General features: G+C 38.3%; 1 protein-coding gene across 1 annotated transcript; it reads right to left on the bottom strand.

Moving 5' to 3' along the window:
• Window positions 1-8,366: 8,366 nt before the first annotated feature.
• On the bottom strand, window positions 8,367-13,944 carry klhl38a (kelch-like family member 38a). Its single transcript, XM_036566273.1, has 4 exons — window positions 13,648-13,944; window positions 10,000-11,356; window positions 9,804-9,909; window positions 8,367-8,656 (listed from the first exon to the last, which is right to left on the bottom strand). Exons 2-4 carry the CDS (start codon window positions 11,353-11,355, stop codon window positions 8,367-8,369), a joined length of 1,752 nt encoding a protein of 583 aa, XP_036422166.1. The 5' UTR covers window position 11,356; window positions 13,648-13,944.
• Window positions 13,945-17,713: the final 3,769 nt, after the last annotated feature.

Below are 17,713 nucleotides of genomic sequence, written 5' to 3'. Positions count from 1 at the left end.
CTCTTGTGCTGTATTCCAGGACTGCACTCTGCAGCAGCCATGTTAGCTGTCCCTCAATAAAGTGGTGGGAACTCTAATGGTCTGGTCAAGTCATATGATTCATCTCATCTGTTTAGGTTGTTTTCGTCTTGGAGAATGATTCAGTGATCTTTGTAAGAGTCCAAGACACTGACACTGAAGAAAGAAACAAAGCTGCAAAAAAAAAAAAAAGACTTTTGAATTCAATGTTTCTGTAATGTCACATAAACCAACACATTTACATATATCCATCTATTCAGCCTACAGCAGTGTAGCTCTGCCCATTCACACTGAAGTTACTAGGTGTGTTTCAGCTTTGATTGCTGTTTAAATGAGACACCGTGCAGCCAATCAGAACAGTGGTTATTTACATATATCAGTGTTAAAGGCACAGTAACAAAAACCGCCTGTTTAATTTTAAGGAATAAAGAGGATAGAAAGCTGTCATGTAAAAATTAATAAAGAGAGGATGGAAAAGTTAAATTATGACTGTTTTTGGTACGTGTAACTGCACAAAAGTGAGATTATTCACAGTGGTGGTGATAGAAACCAGACGTCTGAAGCCTTAAATGCTTCTAAAAGCTATATCACAGAAAGTTATTGCAAGAAATGATCATAAATACGCTGCCTCATGCCTGAAACATTGTTTTATGATAGTTTTCAGAGAAGGCTTTGGGCTAAAATGTATTTTTAAAATCATGCAGGCTGTTATAAGGCAAAATAGTACCCAAAAAACATACTGTTTTAGACTAGCCACTATTTTACCATAATCAACACTACATATAAAAACTCAAAAGACATGTGAAAGTTCACTGGTTCTGATAGTGAATAAAATGGCTATATTTGTGTTGTAGACATCACAAACCCTGGTTCCTATCACCACCACTGTAAAGAAATTGAGTCAGTATGTTTCTCTGCAATTAACCATTTCACATCAAAACACTCTGACTTTGTTTACACCTCAGGGGTTGATTGATAAGAAAATTTAAAAAAAGGTGGAAATCCCCTTTAATTTAAATGGACTTGATCAGTGTACAGTCTTAGTCTTTATCTCTTGGATTCTGCAACCAGTACATTCACATTTCTGTACTTTTTAGCTAGTATTTAGTGACATCTAGTGGTAAAGTGTGAGCAGGCTACTGTACTGCTTTAATGGCAAAGAGCACTGGCCTTATACCTGCCTTACATAATTAAACTATCCTGTTAGAAGTGTATTATCCTCTAGACAGATGGCAGAATTGTGGAACGCTTGTTACTTAGTATTTGGTATTAGGTGAGGGGTGATGTTTTGTTGCTCTTGGACATCAAATTACAGCTTGCATTTCTTCCTGTAGGTGGCAGAATAATTGCAGTTGAAAGTGAATGTGGTTTCTTATCTTTCAGATGATTAGCAGTTTTCCTTTAAACTGGTTCTTTGCTGGATGTATTACGACACTGAGTCGAGGTTTGTGTGTGTAATTAGAAAGTTTAATCTTCACAAAAACACGTCACTGAGTACTTTGTCTTGGGGGCTAAAAAGGAGGCCAAAGGTTTGAGTGTAATCGGAGTCAGGCTGAGGTATCTTGCACTCTGACACTGCCCGTGCCTCACATATAACCCTGTGTCTATGTATTTCACTTTGTGGTAAAGAGAACAGTTCTAAGAATAACTGTCCATTAGGTAACGGCTGCTGCCTGTGGTGCACAAAAGGTCTGTGTCATTTGAAGTTCTCTGCTCTTAAACAAATTTTGTTCGTGTGTATCATTTACATTTACACAAATGAGCACATTCACTGTTCCCTTTACTAGAAACACCTACATTGTATATCTGTCCACTGGCCACTTTATTAGAAATGCCTTCAGTGCTATGCAAAACTCAGACCACCCTTTTGTTTAATTTCCAGTCAAACGGCCATCACGTACATGTTATTCATGTCAGACAAAACACACACACACACACACACACATATATATATATGTATATATGTATGTATATACCGATCAGGCATAACATTATGACCACCTCCTTGTTTCTACGCTCATTGTCCATTTTATCAGCTCCACTTACTATATAGGTGCACTTTGTAGTTCTACAATTACAGACTGTAGTCCGTCTGTTTCTGTTTCATCTGCTGCTGCTCAGTTTGTGTTGGTCTAGTCCTTCACCAGTGGTCACAGGACGCTGCCCACAGGACACTGTTGGCTGGATATTTTTGGTTGGTGGACTATTCTCAGTCCAGCAGTGACACTGAGGTGTTTGAAAAATCCAGCAGCACTGCTGTGTCTGATCCATTCAGACTAGCGCAACACACACTAACACACCACCAGCACATCAGTGTTACTGCAGTGCTGAGAATGATCCACCACCCAAATAGTACCTGTTCTGTGAGGGTCCATGGAGGTCCTGACCACTGAAGAACAGGGTAAAAGGGGGCTAACAAAGTATGCAGAGAAACAGATGGACTACAGTCTGTAATTGTAGAACTACAAAGTGCACCTATACAGTAAGTGGAGCTGATAAAGTGGACAATGAGCATAGAAACAAGGAGGTGGTCATAATGTTATGCCTGATCGGTGTATGTTTGTAATTTGTTTTGTAAATATAAGTTTCCTGCTTTTTTCATCCTGAAAAATGAATTACTTTTACTTAACCCCTTAACAAGCCATGGGCCCACCAGCTCAAAAATGTAGTACTCACTTCTGTTTCCAATAGTTTGTTAAGGTGTTAATGTACCTCATAGGTCCACTGTGTAGTAGTACAGTTACAGACTGTAGTACTGCCATCATACACAATGTCACCCCCCTCGACCCCATTCATGATTGGTCAGTTTTTCACCAATGCTGTTAACCAGGTATTATTTGGGTGGTGATTCATTTCCAGCACAGCCATGTCACACGATAGTGTGTGTGTGTGTGTGTGTGTGTGTGTGTGTGTGTGTGGTGCTGGTATGAATCTATCAGGTACAGCAGTGTTGATGGGATTTTTACACACATCAGTGTCACTACTAGGTTGAAAGTGGTTTATTCTCCAAACATATCTGGCCAATATCTTCTCTTTGGTCAGAAACTGACTGTTGATGAAGAACCAGGAGATGGTTCACACAAAAATGTGCATCAACAGATGAGCCCCAATGGCTGGGTAGGGGAAACAGGTAGGTTTAGGGCTTTCTATTACAGTGGCTGGTATAAACCTTTCAAATCAATGAAACGTGAAGTAATTCAAAGCAATCTGACAAAGCAGGCAGAAGCTGGCAGAACAGACTGAGTGGCAAAAAGCCAGAACACCTGAACCTTCTGACTAAACACAGCAATCAACATGAGAACATCCTAAATCACAGTCACAGTGTCCTACATGCTTTTGTGTCTTTTGAAGCTGCACTGCCCTCTCTGGTGGCTGGTGCTGTCCAGCTTTCTCGTTGGACTGTGCTGTGCCCATCTGCTGCAGCGCTGGCACTTTTGATGTGTGCAACGTGACACTTCAGCGTGTTCATGTCTCAGTCATTCTCTGTGGTCGTGCTTGATTCCATTCTAGTACTGGGAAACATGAGTCAGCCAAGGTGCTAAACGAGGCTCAGCCATGCTGTGGTCCAGACCATGCAGCAACGAAATTGAATACAGCTTATGTTACTTTCAGTAACACCTTGATGAGTTAAAATGTTCCAGAATTACACGGCCATAAAGACTAAACTGTCTACACTTCTAACAAACTTGACTCTGTATCCTACTTTAGTTCTGTACTTTATATCATCCCCTGAAGTCACTTATAACACAAATAACATCTGTGTGCTCTTATATACCAAAACCAGTCATAATTAATCTCTTTGTCCCTTAAAGCTGTTACGTGACTGTATCTTTAAGACTGATATATGTAAATGACCTCTGTTATCCTGTATTGTGCCTCATTCAAAAAGCAGCCTGGGCTAAAACACTCCTTATGACTTCAGCGTGAATGGGCGGAGCTAAACTACTATAGGCTAAAATAGGTGGATTTATGTAACTGCATTGTTTTTTTATGACATCACAGAAACAATTAAAAATAGGCTGTTATTATTACAGCTTAGCTACTAAAAATAGACGTTATGGACTGGAGAGTGAAGGTACTTCTTCTATGGTAGTAAGTACTTCAATCCAAATTGTCCAAAGGAAAGAAAAAACATATGTACGCTACTGTTCCAACATTTGGAGTCACTGTATTCAGTATAATAATAATAATAGTATACATTTTCTGGAGGATACATGCATAAATTAATTGCAGCATGATACAAAAACTCTGCCATAATGTAAGTTAATATCAGCAGTGTCCAAACTTTTTGTCTTGGGGGAACAAAATGCAATGTTTGTGGCCAAAAAGACAAAGTAATATATAGATAGGTTTCCGTTGGATAGAATGTACTTTATAACTTTGTATTCTGTTAATAAAATATGTAAAAAATACATTTTGAAAAGGGCCAAATCAATCGTCCTTGCAGGCCACGCTTTGGGCAGCCCTGTTTAAAATAATTTAAAAAGACATTTTAAACATGTCCACAGTAATAAACAGGCATCTGTTGAAAGTTAAATAAACCGTCTAAAATACTTTCTTATGCCTCATAAAATATCAGCAAATATGATAGATGATTCTAAATCGTAAATAAGACACTTTTTCAAATGTTCACTGAAATGTTGTTATGATTTTCACTGTAGTGTAAGTGGGTCAACACTTTCTAAGTTAACACATCCTTTGTTGTGAACAAACCTCTGCATGTTTTAATTCACATTTACTGCTTGTTTGCACAATTTAACATATTGGAAGAGAATAAAAATGTGGCCTGTGCAAAATGTTTTATGTATTTTTTTCTAATATGTTAAACTCAGCAAACAAATAGAACTTGTGCACTACAATTAGCAGAAAAAAACATATTTAAATGTGTTCTCTGTAGAAGATGTGCTAAATTATTTTCACTTAAAAAATAAACAAAACATGCAATTTAAACGGGGGTGTTCAAACTTTCACATACGACTGTATCAGCCACAAATTATATTGCCAAATGAGTCATGAGAAAAAACAAATGAGTTTCATTCCAAAATGTTTTTGAAAAGAATAATAGCTGATGTCTAATGGAAAACATATTTTTATTTCTCAACTAAAGGTAGTATTAAACCATATTGCTTAAACCAAATGCTTATATGTGTAAAGCTCACAACCAACAATGAATATCATGGAAAAAAAAGAAGTTCTTGAAAGCAGTGTGTAATGCGTTTTGCAACTAAACCCTTCAAATTATGCCTGTCAGTTGTTGTTATGACTTACATGACTACAACTGACAGGACTATGTAGGCCTGAAGGGTATATGAGATATATCATAAAGCTTGGAGCTAAAGTTAGCACTGAGGGTCACCATGACACCTGCTGTGTAGAGAGAAGACAGAGTTGAGAGTTAAAGGAAATTATCCAGTGTTTTCAAATCCCATCTCTATCTGCTATATCTGACACATATTGTTGATGGCCATAGACAATAATTTCAGCATTTCCCTGCATTTAGTAAAACCCACTGATTCAAAGCAAGCATAATAGAACTCACTGGACAGGTAGTTCAGTTTTCAGTGAACTGGTTTTCTTTTCTTTTCTTTTCTTTTTGCTAAATCCATATTCTACATATGTTCCTATATCCCTTTAAATGGAATAAATATAAGCATAAAAATAATGAATGGACAAAAAGGCATTCACCAGTGTGGATTTCTCTTCATTGCAACACTAGAAACATTTCAAGCAGTTTTAGGCCTTGTGTGGTGAAGCCTCACTTCACCAGATATGCAGTAAACACTTCTCATCAAAAGCAGAACTGAAAAAGAAACAAATAGTCTGTAAGGTAAGGAGACTGTAGACGTCAACATGTCTGTTTTTAGGTCATGGCACTGAAAACAGTCTGAGTCCTTGAAAATGTCATGACTGTTAAAGAAGCTCTTTTCCTGTGATAGTAAATTTTGTTCTATGGGACATGAAAATGCCCACACAGAGAGACAGAGTACAGACAGATATATGATAAGTGGACAACTCATCAAAGCTACATTTACCAATGTGAATTCTCAGACTGCAGAGGGACAACAAAAGCATATCTATGTTTTTTGACCATCATGAGGTTCAGTCTCCTTCCACCAGTCATGCAGTAAACACGTCATCAAAAGCAGCACTAAAAGATTTCAAGTCATCTTTGCAGAGCAACAGTTTTGGTGTGTCAGTTTCCAGTATTGTTGAACTTCACCATTTCCAGCCCTTCTCCCTCTGTTTCAGATGGAGTTTGCAGAAGAAATGGTCTTCTTGTCAAGTATACAGTATAAGGCTTTGCAGTCAACAGTAAATACATGCAAATACAAAGTGCAACACAGCAGCAGTCGCTGTTCTTCTAGCGTCTTTTCTGGGAGCTTCACAGCAGCTTTAGTAGTTTAGCCACTAACAGTTTTCCTTTTTGCTTTGAAGGAATGTGTCCTCATAAAAAGAGAGTTTAAATGAACTACAGTGTGGGACCATGGTGCACCAGCATACTGTAGAAGAATTTTATTTTCTCAGGGCCTCAGGTTTTTTTGGGGGGAATCCTAAATATTCATCTCAACATCTCAAGGCTGGAAAATTTTATGATATGCACTACTATTTACAAGTTTGGAATCAATACTGTTTTCAATAATATAAAGCTGATTTGATTACTGACAAGTGTGGAAAATGATTCTAATATACAGCTAATTTACAGCTTCAAATAACTAGTAGGACGCTGGAAAGATGTGTCCAAAATGATGAGTGGAGCTGTAAAAGATTCTATAATGACTGGGAAAACTCCATATCGTAGAATTAAGTTATAAAAAATGTAACAAACTCATCATAGTGAAGGTCAAATCTCAAGGCACACAAATTGACAAAAAATAATGTAAATACTATGATAATTATATAAAATATAACACTATATCTTTATATTTACCATTTTATTCACTACTTGTTCACAGAATATTATAGAATACTGAATGCAAAACTTAAAATACAGTTTTCCAAAAGCATCTTGTAATTCTCGCTCCACCATTTAAGAATCATCTTAGTGCTAAGATGCTTTTGGGAAACCCAGCTATGAATAGTTTGTTGTAAAATAAATAACAAAAATTACTTACACGGCAAGTGATTACAAACTTTTGAACATATTTGGTATTGTGGTAAGTTTTGTCGTGCTATGCTTTTCTCAGTATACCATGGGTATAATCAGTACTTTTACATAACTGATCAATGGCATGTATCATAAAAAAGACAGATTTAGACCAATTATAGAGCCTGTAAACAATAAAATCAGTGTAAAGTAACTGTATAAACTGCACAAGAACAAGTAGCAATAACACTTTACTTGAACTCTTAACATTAATATAACCAGGTCATAAACATGCAATGGCAGATGTCATATACTGTCATGAGTTGTAATGTCAGATTTTGTTCAGTAATATAACAGTGTCATGTCACGAGTGACTGTCATGACAGATGCCACAATGTTTGATGTCATGACGGCTAACTGGTGAACACAAAAATTAGCATAAGCTGTCATTACATTATGACATCTGTCATGACAATTACCGGTGAAGGTAACATGACACTTATATTTCTGAACAAAATCTGTCTTGACAACTCGGGGCAGCTAATGACATCTGTCATGATATATTTACACCAATGTTAGTGTTTTGTAGTGGGGTTCAAGTGAAGTGTTAGCCAAGTAGCAGATACATAGTTGAGAAGATGACTTTAAATAAATAGTTTGTTTTGCAAAGATCAAATTTAAAAAAAAATCATCAAACTAATAGTTTTTCATAGCATTTAAAAAACCTGGCACTACTGTATTGCTAGTGCATGTCTATTCCGAAATGGTTTACCAAAAATATTGTCATACATTTTGTGTATTGCATATGCCTTCAAGTATCATGATGTTATAATTTTGCCATATCACCCACCCTTGTCTCAAATATACTGCCAAAGTTTATGGTAATTTAAGCCATTTGAGAGGAGAAGATGGTGATGGAAAGTGCTTGAATGAGACACACTGGTCAGTGAAGGTTTTTCGGGTCACAGTTGTGCAGGGACAGCTGTGTGTTGTGCAAGTGTACTCCTGAGCGCACTCCCGGGACATTACACTGTGACACAGCCACTCATCAGCTCAAATCTCCTTTGATTTAAGACCCTACAGATGCTCTGAGCTTCAGTAGCATACCATCAAAGCCACAGCTGACATGAGACTGGACCTGCAAGGGGATGCAAACCTTCTCAAATGGTTTTCCAGTTTCATCTGTGGCACTTCATTTGATTTTTTTTGTGCAAGGGAGTTAACTGGTCGCCCAGCCAGTGGTTATAGTCTCCCCTCTCATCAGTCATGGTGGGTTTGGGCGGTTGGAGACACAGATGAGGGCCAGTGAGCCATGGTCAAACAGCTTGTACGGCAAAGAACCTTTAGATGTCCATACGTCCGCTTTAGGGTCATAACACTCGAAGCAGTCAGAGTCTTCTATGATGTCGTGGCTGTTGAGAAAGCGGCCCCCAGTCACGTAGACCTTGTTGTTGATGACAGTAGCTGAGTGGTGCATCCTCCTCTCCCTCATGTTCTCACATTTCACAAACTTGTTGGCTTTGGTGTCATAGGCGATCACTCTTCTTGTGTACCCTTCATTCAAGAAAAAGGTCAGAATAAGGTACTTAGAACTTAGAAACACAATGAATTTCCATGGCATTTTTCTAATAATGTAAAGCCCTTTGTTATATCATGGCCTTGAGAATATATTAAATGTGTATTGATTCATTTATAATGTAAAATTGTTTTGCATTTTTGACCAAAATAACTTTTGATGTTAGATTACAAGAATACCTTGATTCACCAAAACACCCACAGAAACACTCATGTGGAACTGTGATTGGTCAAGATGTCCAAAGCACACAATATAGAAAAAACAGATTAAAGGGATTTAGCTACATTTGTATATTACAGCCTTCTGCAATATCAATGTCTAATCTAAGGTCAATGTCTCAATAAAGATAATAAGGACATTCTGGCCTAAAATGAGATGTCCCTTAGACTTGTTCATAAAGTTATACAGTTTTTATGTTTTTGTCCATCAATGTTCATCATACAACCATTGGCAATCCCAGTGGAGTCAACCAATCCTGACAGCTGGCTTAACCACAGACCTATAGGCTGATAAACACAACCAAGCTAGCTCTAGTGAAACTCTTATCTAACTGTAATCATGAAGAAAACAGCTATTCTATCTTTATTTGGCACAAAATGGACACCACAGACAAGTTCTTACCCTTTCAGCCAGAGAAAAGAAGATAAACTGAGGTAAGGTGTCTATGTAGCCAGCTACCTTGCTTAACTTGTTGCTTAGCTTGTTGTCCTCCTCATCTGACAAGTCATTTCTGTTAATTGAGTTATGCATTATATCAACTGTATTGATGATTTTACAGCTACCCCAGTTATATGGCTGCAGTAAGATATTCAGCTCCCTACCAGTAATGTTGCTATCTGATTTCCTTCTGCATTCACCAGCTAATAGAAGAAAATAATAATAAAAATAATAAAAAATCACCCTAAAGCAGGTATAGCTTTTCAAAAGTTCCTTCTACCTTCAAGATGCATCATCAGAAGGAATTTTACGAATTCTTAAACCAGAAAAGGACTTTCGAAGTCTCTAAGGGCCACTGTAGAATGAGAGCCAGCATGTTTACACCAGATGCTACATGGATGGTTTTAGCCTATCCTTTTAATAAACAATATAATGTACAGTCTTAAAAGACTTGAATACTGAGCTCACCTCCAATGATGTAAATCTTGTCTTCTATGACAGCAGCAGGTGCACAGACATTCTTCACTGTCCTTGTCTCCAGTCTAGACCACTGGTTTCGTGAGATGTGATAAACCTTGGAAAAGTGAGAGATATTTGACTCATTAGGAGAAATCAGACTATGATTAATGTGAGCAAATCATAGATTAATTCTCTGCCTAGTTACCTGTATTAATCTCACTGGATTCTGCATGGAATCCTCCCCTCCAAATACATAGATCCTCTGGTCATTGGCAGCCACAGCAGGATGTAGGACCGCTGTGGGCATAGGGGCCATGGCCTCCCACTGGTTGAACATGCTGTTGTAGCGCTCCACTGTGTTTGATATCTGTTTGTCAGCTCCTATTCCTCCCAGAGCGAAGATGAAGTGCAGGTAGGACACGCTCTGATGGGCGTAACGTGGCTCCAGCATGGGCTCAGCCGTCCTCCACTGGTTAGTCTTCAATGACAGAGTATAGACAGTTGCGCTAACTGCACTGTCTCCAGATGCCAGGCTGAGACTGAGGCCTCCAACCACATACAGAATGCTGTGTATACAGACATAAGCGGCCTTGTACAGACGTAGGGGCAGCTTGGCCAGCCACTGCCAGCGTTGGGTGCGTTCATCATAGAGCAGCGCCTCTCTGGAAGTCTGCTCGTTGTTCTTGCGGCCCCCGACTACCACTAAAGTCTCTCGGCAGGTGTAGCGGCGAGGCGTGGTCCACAGGGGCTTCAGCTCACGGGTACATTTGGCACTAACCGAAAACATTAGACGCCGCACGGACTCAATGATCTCAGTGCAGAGCGTGGAGGACTGGACAAGTGGGTCATTGGCTATGAACTGGAAGAGATATGTAGGGTGGATGTAACGCAAGCGCACCTTCTTGAAGAGGTCATGAATGGCACCTCGTCGAGAAAAAGGGTCATGGTGGATCCAGGCCAGAAGAGTCTCAAACACTTGCTCTTCCTCTGCACAAAGCCTGTCATCCTCCAGATAACACATAAGCTCGGGCAGGGAAAGCTCACAGAAGTCCTCAGAGGCAGCTACATCTGAGAAGCAACGCACGGCCATCTCCTTGGCCCTGTCCCTCAAGCTATCGCAGTGCAGGATCTCTGACAAACGAATCATGCTCAGGCAGTTGTCAGGGTTCAGCTGCTCCTGCAGAAAGGCTGAGCAAGCCTCGAAGAGCCTCACATACTGCAGCATGGAAGCGGCCTGCATCAGAGGCAGCACCAGCTCCATTGTTATGGTGATGCTTCCTGTGTAGACGTAGTCCACAATCCCTGCTAGCACCTCAGAGCTGATGCCCTTTAGGTCCACTCGGGCCTGGCTGCTCTCACGGAAGTTACTGCAGAACATGGCACGGAAGTACGGGCTGCTGGACACCAGCACGTTCCTATGACAGGGAATCTCTTTGTCCTCCGTGCACAGGAGCACGTCAGTGAAGATGCGCTCCAGTCTGAGGAGGTTCAGCTGGCACAGCAGGTGGGCTGGAAGCTCCTGATCCTTGAATGGAAAGATCTCAAGTGATGAACAGGCCATTCTGTAAACAGTGAGTGAGAGTGAGAAGCACCGTGTGTTTAAACATTATAACAATGTAGTATATTTGTCATAAAGGACTACAATGACATTTTGACTGAGTTTCATTTACTTTATTATGTTTAATTTAGGTGCAAATAACATTAATCTCAAGCGAGAAAAGATGCTTTACAACAGATATAGCTACTAAATAATTTCCAAGTGAGTAATACAGTACCACTGTCAAAAGTGATAATAATTTTTTTATTCAAAAATAACTTTAAATAACACAAGGAACTGTTTCCAGACCCATATCATTTTAACCCAGATTTAAATTGACATTGCAGTTTACTCCATGACTAGGCCTAATCCATTTCCACAAAACTAACCCTTTAGGTTTAATAAAAAACAGACACTAAAGGTATTTTTAAAAATGTTGTTCAATATTTTAAGTATTTTAGGAACAACAAGGTGATATTAAATGATAAACAGGGAAATCCTCACGGCCTTCTGTGATTTCAGTAAAACAGAAATACTTCTCTGAATTTTTAGTTCATTTTCATTGAATAATCAACATTCTTGTTATACTTAAACTCTGTATTTTATTAGCATTATAGTAGTTCTCCTATTTTGTTTTGGTGGGAAACAAAAGGGTTTAATACTTCAAATGGCCAACAGAAAATTATCCAATTGGGATTATTTTTTTACAGCCAAGCTAGCTCTACTTCTGGTTAGGCCCAATGCAAGTTAAAATATATGTTAATAGGCTTCAAATAAAACTTTAATGTCTTTTGAAAACTTCAAACATCCATGTTTTATGTAGAACACCCAAAAATGTGCATGTTAATTGCAAGTTAGCTAAATGCTAACATAGAACTAGAATCCCATAGAGGCAAAAATTAGCATTATCATAGAGGTAAACTGTCTTGAATTTGAACATTTATGGCCTGATCTATAGGCTTAGCACTAATAATCACGGTTCACCACTGATGATAACTAATGTAACTGTCTGCTGTAGTTACGGTAATTGGTGGTAAAAGGATCAATGCTGTACACGGTTTCATTTTGGAATCATCTGTGGCCCAATGATCATATTTCAATCACTTTAAACATATGTGGAATATACCTTGTGTTGTATTATTAAAAACACCATTCAAAACATTTAAGTGGTAATGCGTGTTTACCTTTACTTTTGCAAGGTAATATTCCCCGAGTTGAAAATCCCATCTCCCCTGATTCATCCTAATAAATTCATGTAGCACTTGTGGGCCTCATCTTCATTTCAAAATTGATTTTATAAAAACGGTTGCATCATATCCCAGCTGTGTCTGAGCACACACCAGATTTGCCCTTGACAGCCTCACTGTTTGGACGAGGGCATTTCATGAGGCTATTATTGGCACTAAGTCGTCTAATCACCCCAGAGACAGCTACTGATTTTATTTCTCCCCCAGATCACACGCGCCACTCTGACTGCTATTTTGGGAAGTTAATCATTATTGTTTATTATTAACTGCCATTACTAAGACAGTGATGACAGAGGAGAACCAATGGTATTCCCCAGCCTTGTCCTGGAAAAAAACATATTACAATTTCTATTTAAATGGCACTTAAAAAAACTTTCTTAAAATAGTAAGGCTCTTGGGTTGCAAACGCACATGTACAAATTCAAAAATAGGAGTCATAATCTTGTAATCCAGTTTTAAATTGCTTGAATACATAATTGCTGACTGCCGCTGTAGGACTGAGTTAAAGCTTAAACACATATGAACTGGTTATGTTCAAGTACAAACATTTGGCATTTTTATTTATATAAACATATATATTATTCAATATACAAGGTAATGTTACCATGTTTCCACTTTCTCTCAAATTAACATCATAAAACAGACAGCAAAGCTATCAATGAAGTGATACATCTGTTCCCAAACACCATGAAGTGAAGTGTTTAGCTCAGTACTAGTTACACAGTACAGAAAAGTTCAAAATGAGCCTAATTAATATGCCGCAAATTTATACTATGTACTAAGCAATTTGGTTGATTATTTCCACAGATTGACCTACATAAATCCATATAACTGATCACAACAGACATAGAAATTGTAATAAATCAATTCAGATAATAAACTAATAAAATATTACATGGTTTCAGACCTAATCCAGATATCACTAAGGCAAATTTAAATAGAAACTGCCAAAATTAGCAAAATCTATTTACCGTTCAGAGTCAAACAACTTGTTCCTCAGAATTCTACTTGCTACAAGTTTGAAAAAGTTGCCTGTACCACCAAGCTTGAAAAAAATTCATGTTCTTACCTCAACTCAGTCCGTTCTTATCACTCACATTCCAATGTGTCTGGACAGAATCAGTCACAGTTCATCAGCATTAAGGCCAAAAACATCTCCCGCAGGTGTCGTTCTCAAGAAATAAAGGCAATGGCCGACAGGCGTGGGTAAAGAGAAAGGTTCATTAGGAGGTATTAGGAGCTTGCCATGAGACCGCTGTGTACATTCCAATTTCCGAGAATATTTCTGGAGGCTGCAAACGCCCCTGCCTTTGACCCTCCCCTTGTTTGTTCCCACAGTGGTTAGCCATGCACCATGTGCTTTGTGTGTTTACTATGGCAGGGACAGAGAGCCTAGCTTAGCCAGGGGACAGACACGGGCTTGGGGTCTGTGAACGCCCCTCGGTGGTCTTGTGTAACCCAGGAAGCTGGTAAATATAGAGCTGTGCTGATGGCTGGGCTGAGTGGGAAGAACAGCTGAATATCTAGGCCTGCTTACCTTGGTTTGCCTTGGATTAGGGAGGTGAGGAGGACTATGCTAGGTTGCCATTCACCTGCTACTCATTACTCTAGGCACAGGCGTATGGACTCGTCTGACCAAAGTGAAGTTTATACAGACCAAGGGCAAGGGCCTAGCTGCCACTCTGTATGTCTTAATGTGCCGTTGAGTCGGAGATAAGAAGTTAGGACCTTGAAAAGGATGTCATTCGAATTGCACCTATGTTATTTCTCACTGCCTCCGTCCCTTTACAACCTACAGCAAAAAAAAGAAGCCTACATATTGCAAAGCAGAAGATAAGACTGCTGCTGAGATGAAGCCAATTATTCAATGAAAGTATCTGACTGACTACATCACTAGCTACTTTGTAGAGGCAGAAATCAGGCTCCAGAAATCAGTTGTGTAGTCTACTGTCCACTGTCTTTAGTGGGAGGATTAGGCCAGTGGAAATCTGTCCCAGCATAATAAGAGACCAGGTGGTAATTATGTGTAAAAAATAAAAAAGCAATGCTGCACTCATTAGATATATTATCACTCTGTAGTGCTGTGATTTCAATCAGCTGCCTGTCATCTTTGCCTACAGCTTCTTTCCACAATTCGAGGTAGCAGATGGGACCTTGCTCGTTACTCCTGTCATCAGTTGCATCCACGGGTGAGTTACTGTCATGTTGATTCAACTGCACAGGGAAAGCCAAACAGATATGCATGTAGACAGATTAAGTAACACTAGTCCATGGGTGTGTGTAAGATTATCGTGTTGGGGAATGCACTGTGTCTTTACACCTACACAGCCACGCGCTGACTTACATACAAACTTACTGACTCAGATTTCTTTACAATGGTGCTCTGCAACACAAATATTTTAAAATATTTAATTCACCTAAACAGCCAGTGAACCTACACAGGTTTTTATATGTAATGTTGATAATAGTAAAATAATGGCAAATTTAAAAATATAAATTTTACTATTGAGTACTATTTTGCCTTACAATGCCCTGAATGTATCTGTACCCCATAAATTGATTTTCACAAATACAGTTTAAGACAAAACCTTTAAACCTTAATATAAAAAAAAAAAATACGTCTCAGACATCAGGCAATGTACTCGTAACCATTTCATGTAATAATGTTTCAGACGTCTAGTTCTTATCACCACTACTGTGATCAGTGGAATTCCCTTTTAAGTAGTTTTTGACCTGGAACTTTGGTACTTATGTGTCTCTATTCTAGTTGTTATTTGGAAAGGTGCTTTTACTTTTACTTAAGTCTTCATTTTACAGAAGTAATAATCCCTTATTATGAGAATATGAAACCAAAACCAACTGAATAAAGATTAACCAGACCTGTGAACAAAGAGCACTCAAAGAATGCTAGACTTTAGTCTACTAAAAAATTGTGTCTGTTTGTGTATTTTTCAGTCTAGCTTCATATTTCAATCCATTTTTTCTTTATTGTTAATAAAATCTTTCCACACTTTAACAATAAAAGAGATATTAGTCCCTGTACTGTTATAAGTTCAGATCAAATCAACAGAGTTTATATAAAGTGTAGCCAGTGGAGAAAAAGAAGATGAAATACTGAAAAAAATAAATCAACTCAAACAAAGACATATCAATAAAAGAAAGAAGGTATGAAAATTTAGGTACATATAATAAAACAGATTGTTTATACAAAAATGACATTCAGTTTTTCAAAGCCTTTGTACTGGAGGAAGTAGACAAAGATTTCAAATAACATGACTAAGTGACAAAATGTTGGTCTATTCTTTTGCACTCTACACTTATATATAAAGTACTTTGATAACAAAATTATTAAATTACATTTAAAAATTATTTTCAAGTTATTTATTCAATTGTAAACCCAAATAAAATATTTTCTAAATACAGTTTAAATGCACTATGAATGTCCAAAATAAAGTCCAAAATAAAGGTACAGATAATTGCCATAGTCCTTGAGTGTGGTCACAAAGGAAAAATGAGTGAAAAAGCATTTCTGGCTGTGAGTCACAAAAAATACAGTTTACATCAACTGGGACCTTTAATTTTTGTCACCAAAAGGGATTTTACTGGATACATTTGGTGATCAAGCTTGTAAGAAACCTCATAAAACCTTGGTTTATTTGTCAACAAATATGTATTGGAAAGTGTCCATATCCTCTTCCAAAAAATATTTGTTTCAACAAACTTGTTTCATTTTCTCTTTTATTTGCTCAGGCATTTTTAAATTGAAAGCAGAATATAGTACACAACATCAGATGCAAATTGAAAATTGTGCATACAGCAATATACAGAAATAAATTTGCAGGAGGGATATACATTTTTTCATAAAAATATGAAGTACATACATGCTTTAACAGTTTTCAGAGCTTTTTTGTTTTAAAGAGAGGTGGATTAATTAGTGATTACACACTGCAAAGCATCCATGATTTCTCCCAAATTTTAATCTACCACCATACTGACCCGCACCCCTCTATATGTCATTTTTCATCCCTCATTCCTCCCTTTTACATCCCTTAATTTTTGTCCACAACCAACCATATACCTTCCTTTGACTGACAGCCATCAAATTGCATGTACTCACTCAGGGCAGATCCCAAGCTCTAATCCACAGCCATACTGACCCGCACTCCTCTATGTGTCATTTTTTCATCGCTCGTTCCTCCCATAGTGTCCTATTCATTTTGGCACCCACCCAAGCCCTTCCCTTTGCCTGACAGCCACCAAACTTCATGTACTCACTTAGGGCAGGTGCCCAAGATCTAATCCAACATCTAATCCACAGCCACACTGACCCACATTGTGGGTCATACGTGTCGTTTTTTAATCCCTCATTCGTCCCATACAGTCACATTCAATTTTGCCCCTATATAGGTTCTATTATTTCATTTGCCCAGCAGCCACCAAACTGCATGTATTCACTTATGGCAGGTGCCCAAGCTCTTATCCATAGCCAAACTGACCCACACTCCTCTATGTGTCGTTTTTCAGCTCTCGTTCCTCCTGTAGAGTCCCATACATTCTCACCCACAGCCCCAGCTCTATTACTTCCTCTGCCCAACAGCCAACAAACTGCATATACTCACTCAGGGCAGGTCCCCAAGCTCTGATCCACAGCCATACTGACGAGCACTCCTCTGTGCGTCGTTTTTTCATCCCATGTTCCTCTCATAGACTCCGTAAACACCCCGAACACCACGGCAAACACCTAACAACACCTTACCAACTCTTATACCATATCAACCAACTATCAACACCTTGTTTCACACATATGTTTTTATCACATATGTTTCCACAATAAATGTTTCCACAGTAAACAATAATTTTCATCAATATTATGAACAACAAAGACACTTTTTTTGGTTTAGCCTGTTTTTTTTTCACAGATTGACAAGGCTAAAGTAAGTGAATAACTGCCTGTGTAGTTGCTACAGAATAAACAAGCTGTGTCAATGATATGTATAGTCGTATTTTATAATTATTTAATTATAATTAATAATTATGCCAACTTTTAGCTGAGTAGATTTTATGTATAAGTTTATATGACACTTCTTTAACTTTATTAGTAATTATGTATCGGTGAGGTATTAGCCAGATCTTCT

This window comes from Colossoma macropomum, unplaced genomic scaffold (assembly GCF_904425465.1).
Source record: "Colossoma macropomum unplaced genomic scaffold, Colossoma_macropomum, whole genome shotgun sequence".
NCBI classification, from domain to species: domain Eukaryota; kingdom Metazoa; phylum Chordata; class Actinopteri; order Characiformes; family Serrasalmidae; genus Colossoma; species Colossoma macropomum.
This window is presented reverse-complemented; position numbering and strand designations above follow the sequence as displayed.

Excerpts from the sequence above, each read along its gene's own strand:
- klhl38a (XM_036566273.1), bottom strand. The coding sequence starts at position 11,355 with ATGGCCTGTTCATCACTTGAGATCTTTCCATTCAAGGATCAGGAGCTT. Across the intron at positions 9,910-9,999 it reads ATCCAGTGAGATTAATACAG|GTTTATCACATCTCACGAAA; the intron begins GTAACTAGGCAG and ends CACTTTTCCAAG. Across the intron at positions 8,657-9,803 it reads CAAGATTTACATCATTGGAG|GGTACACAAGAAGAGTGATC; the intron begins GTGAGCTCAGTA and ends TCTTGAATGAAG.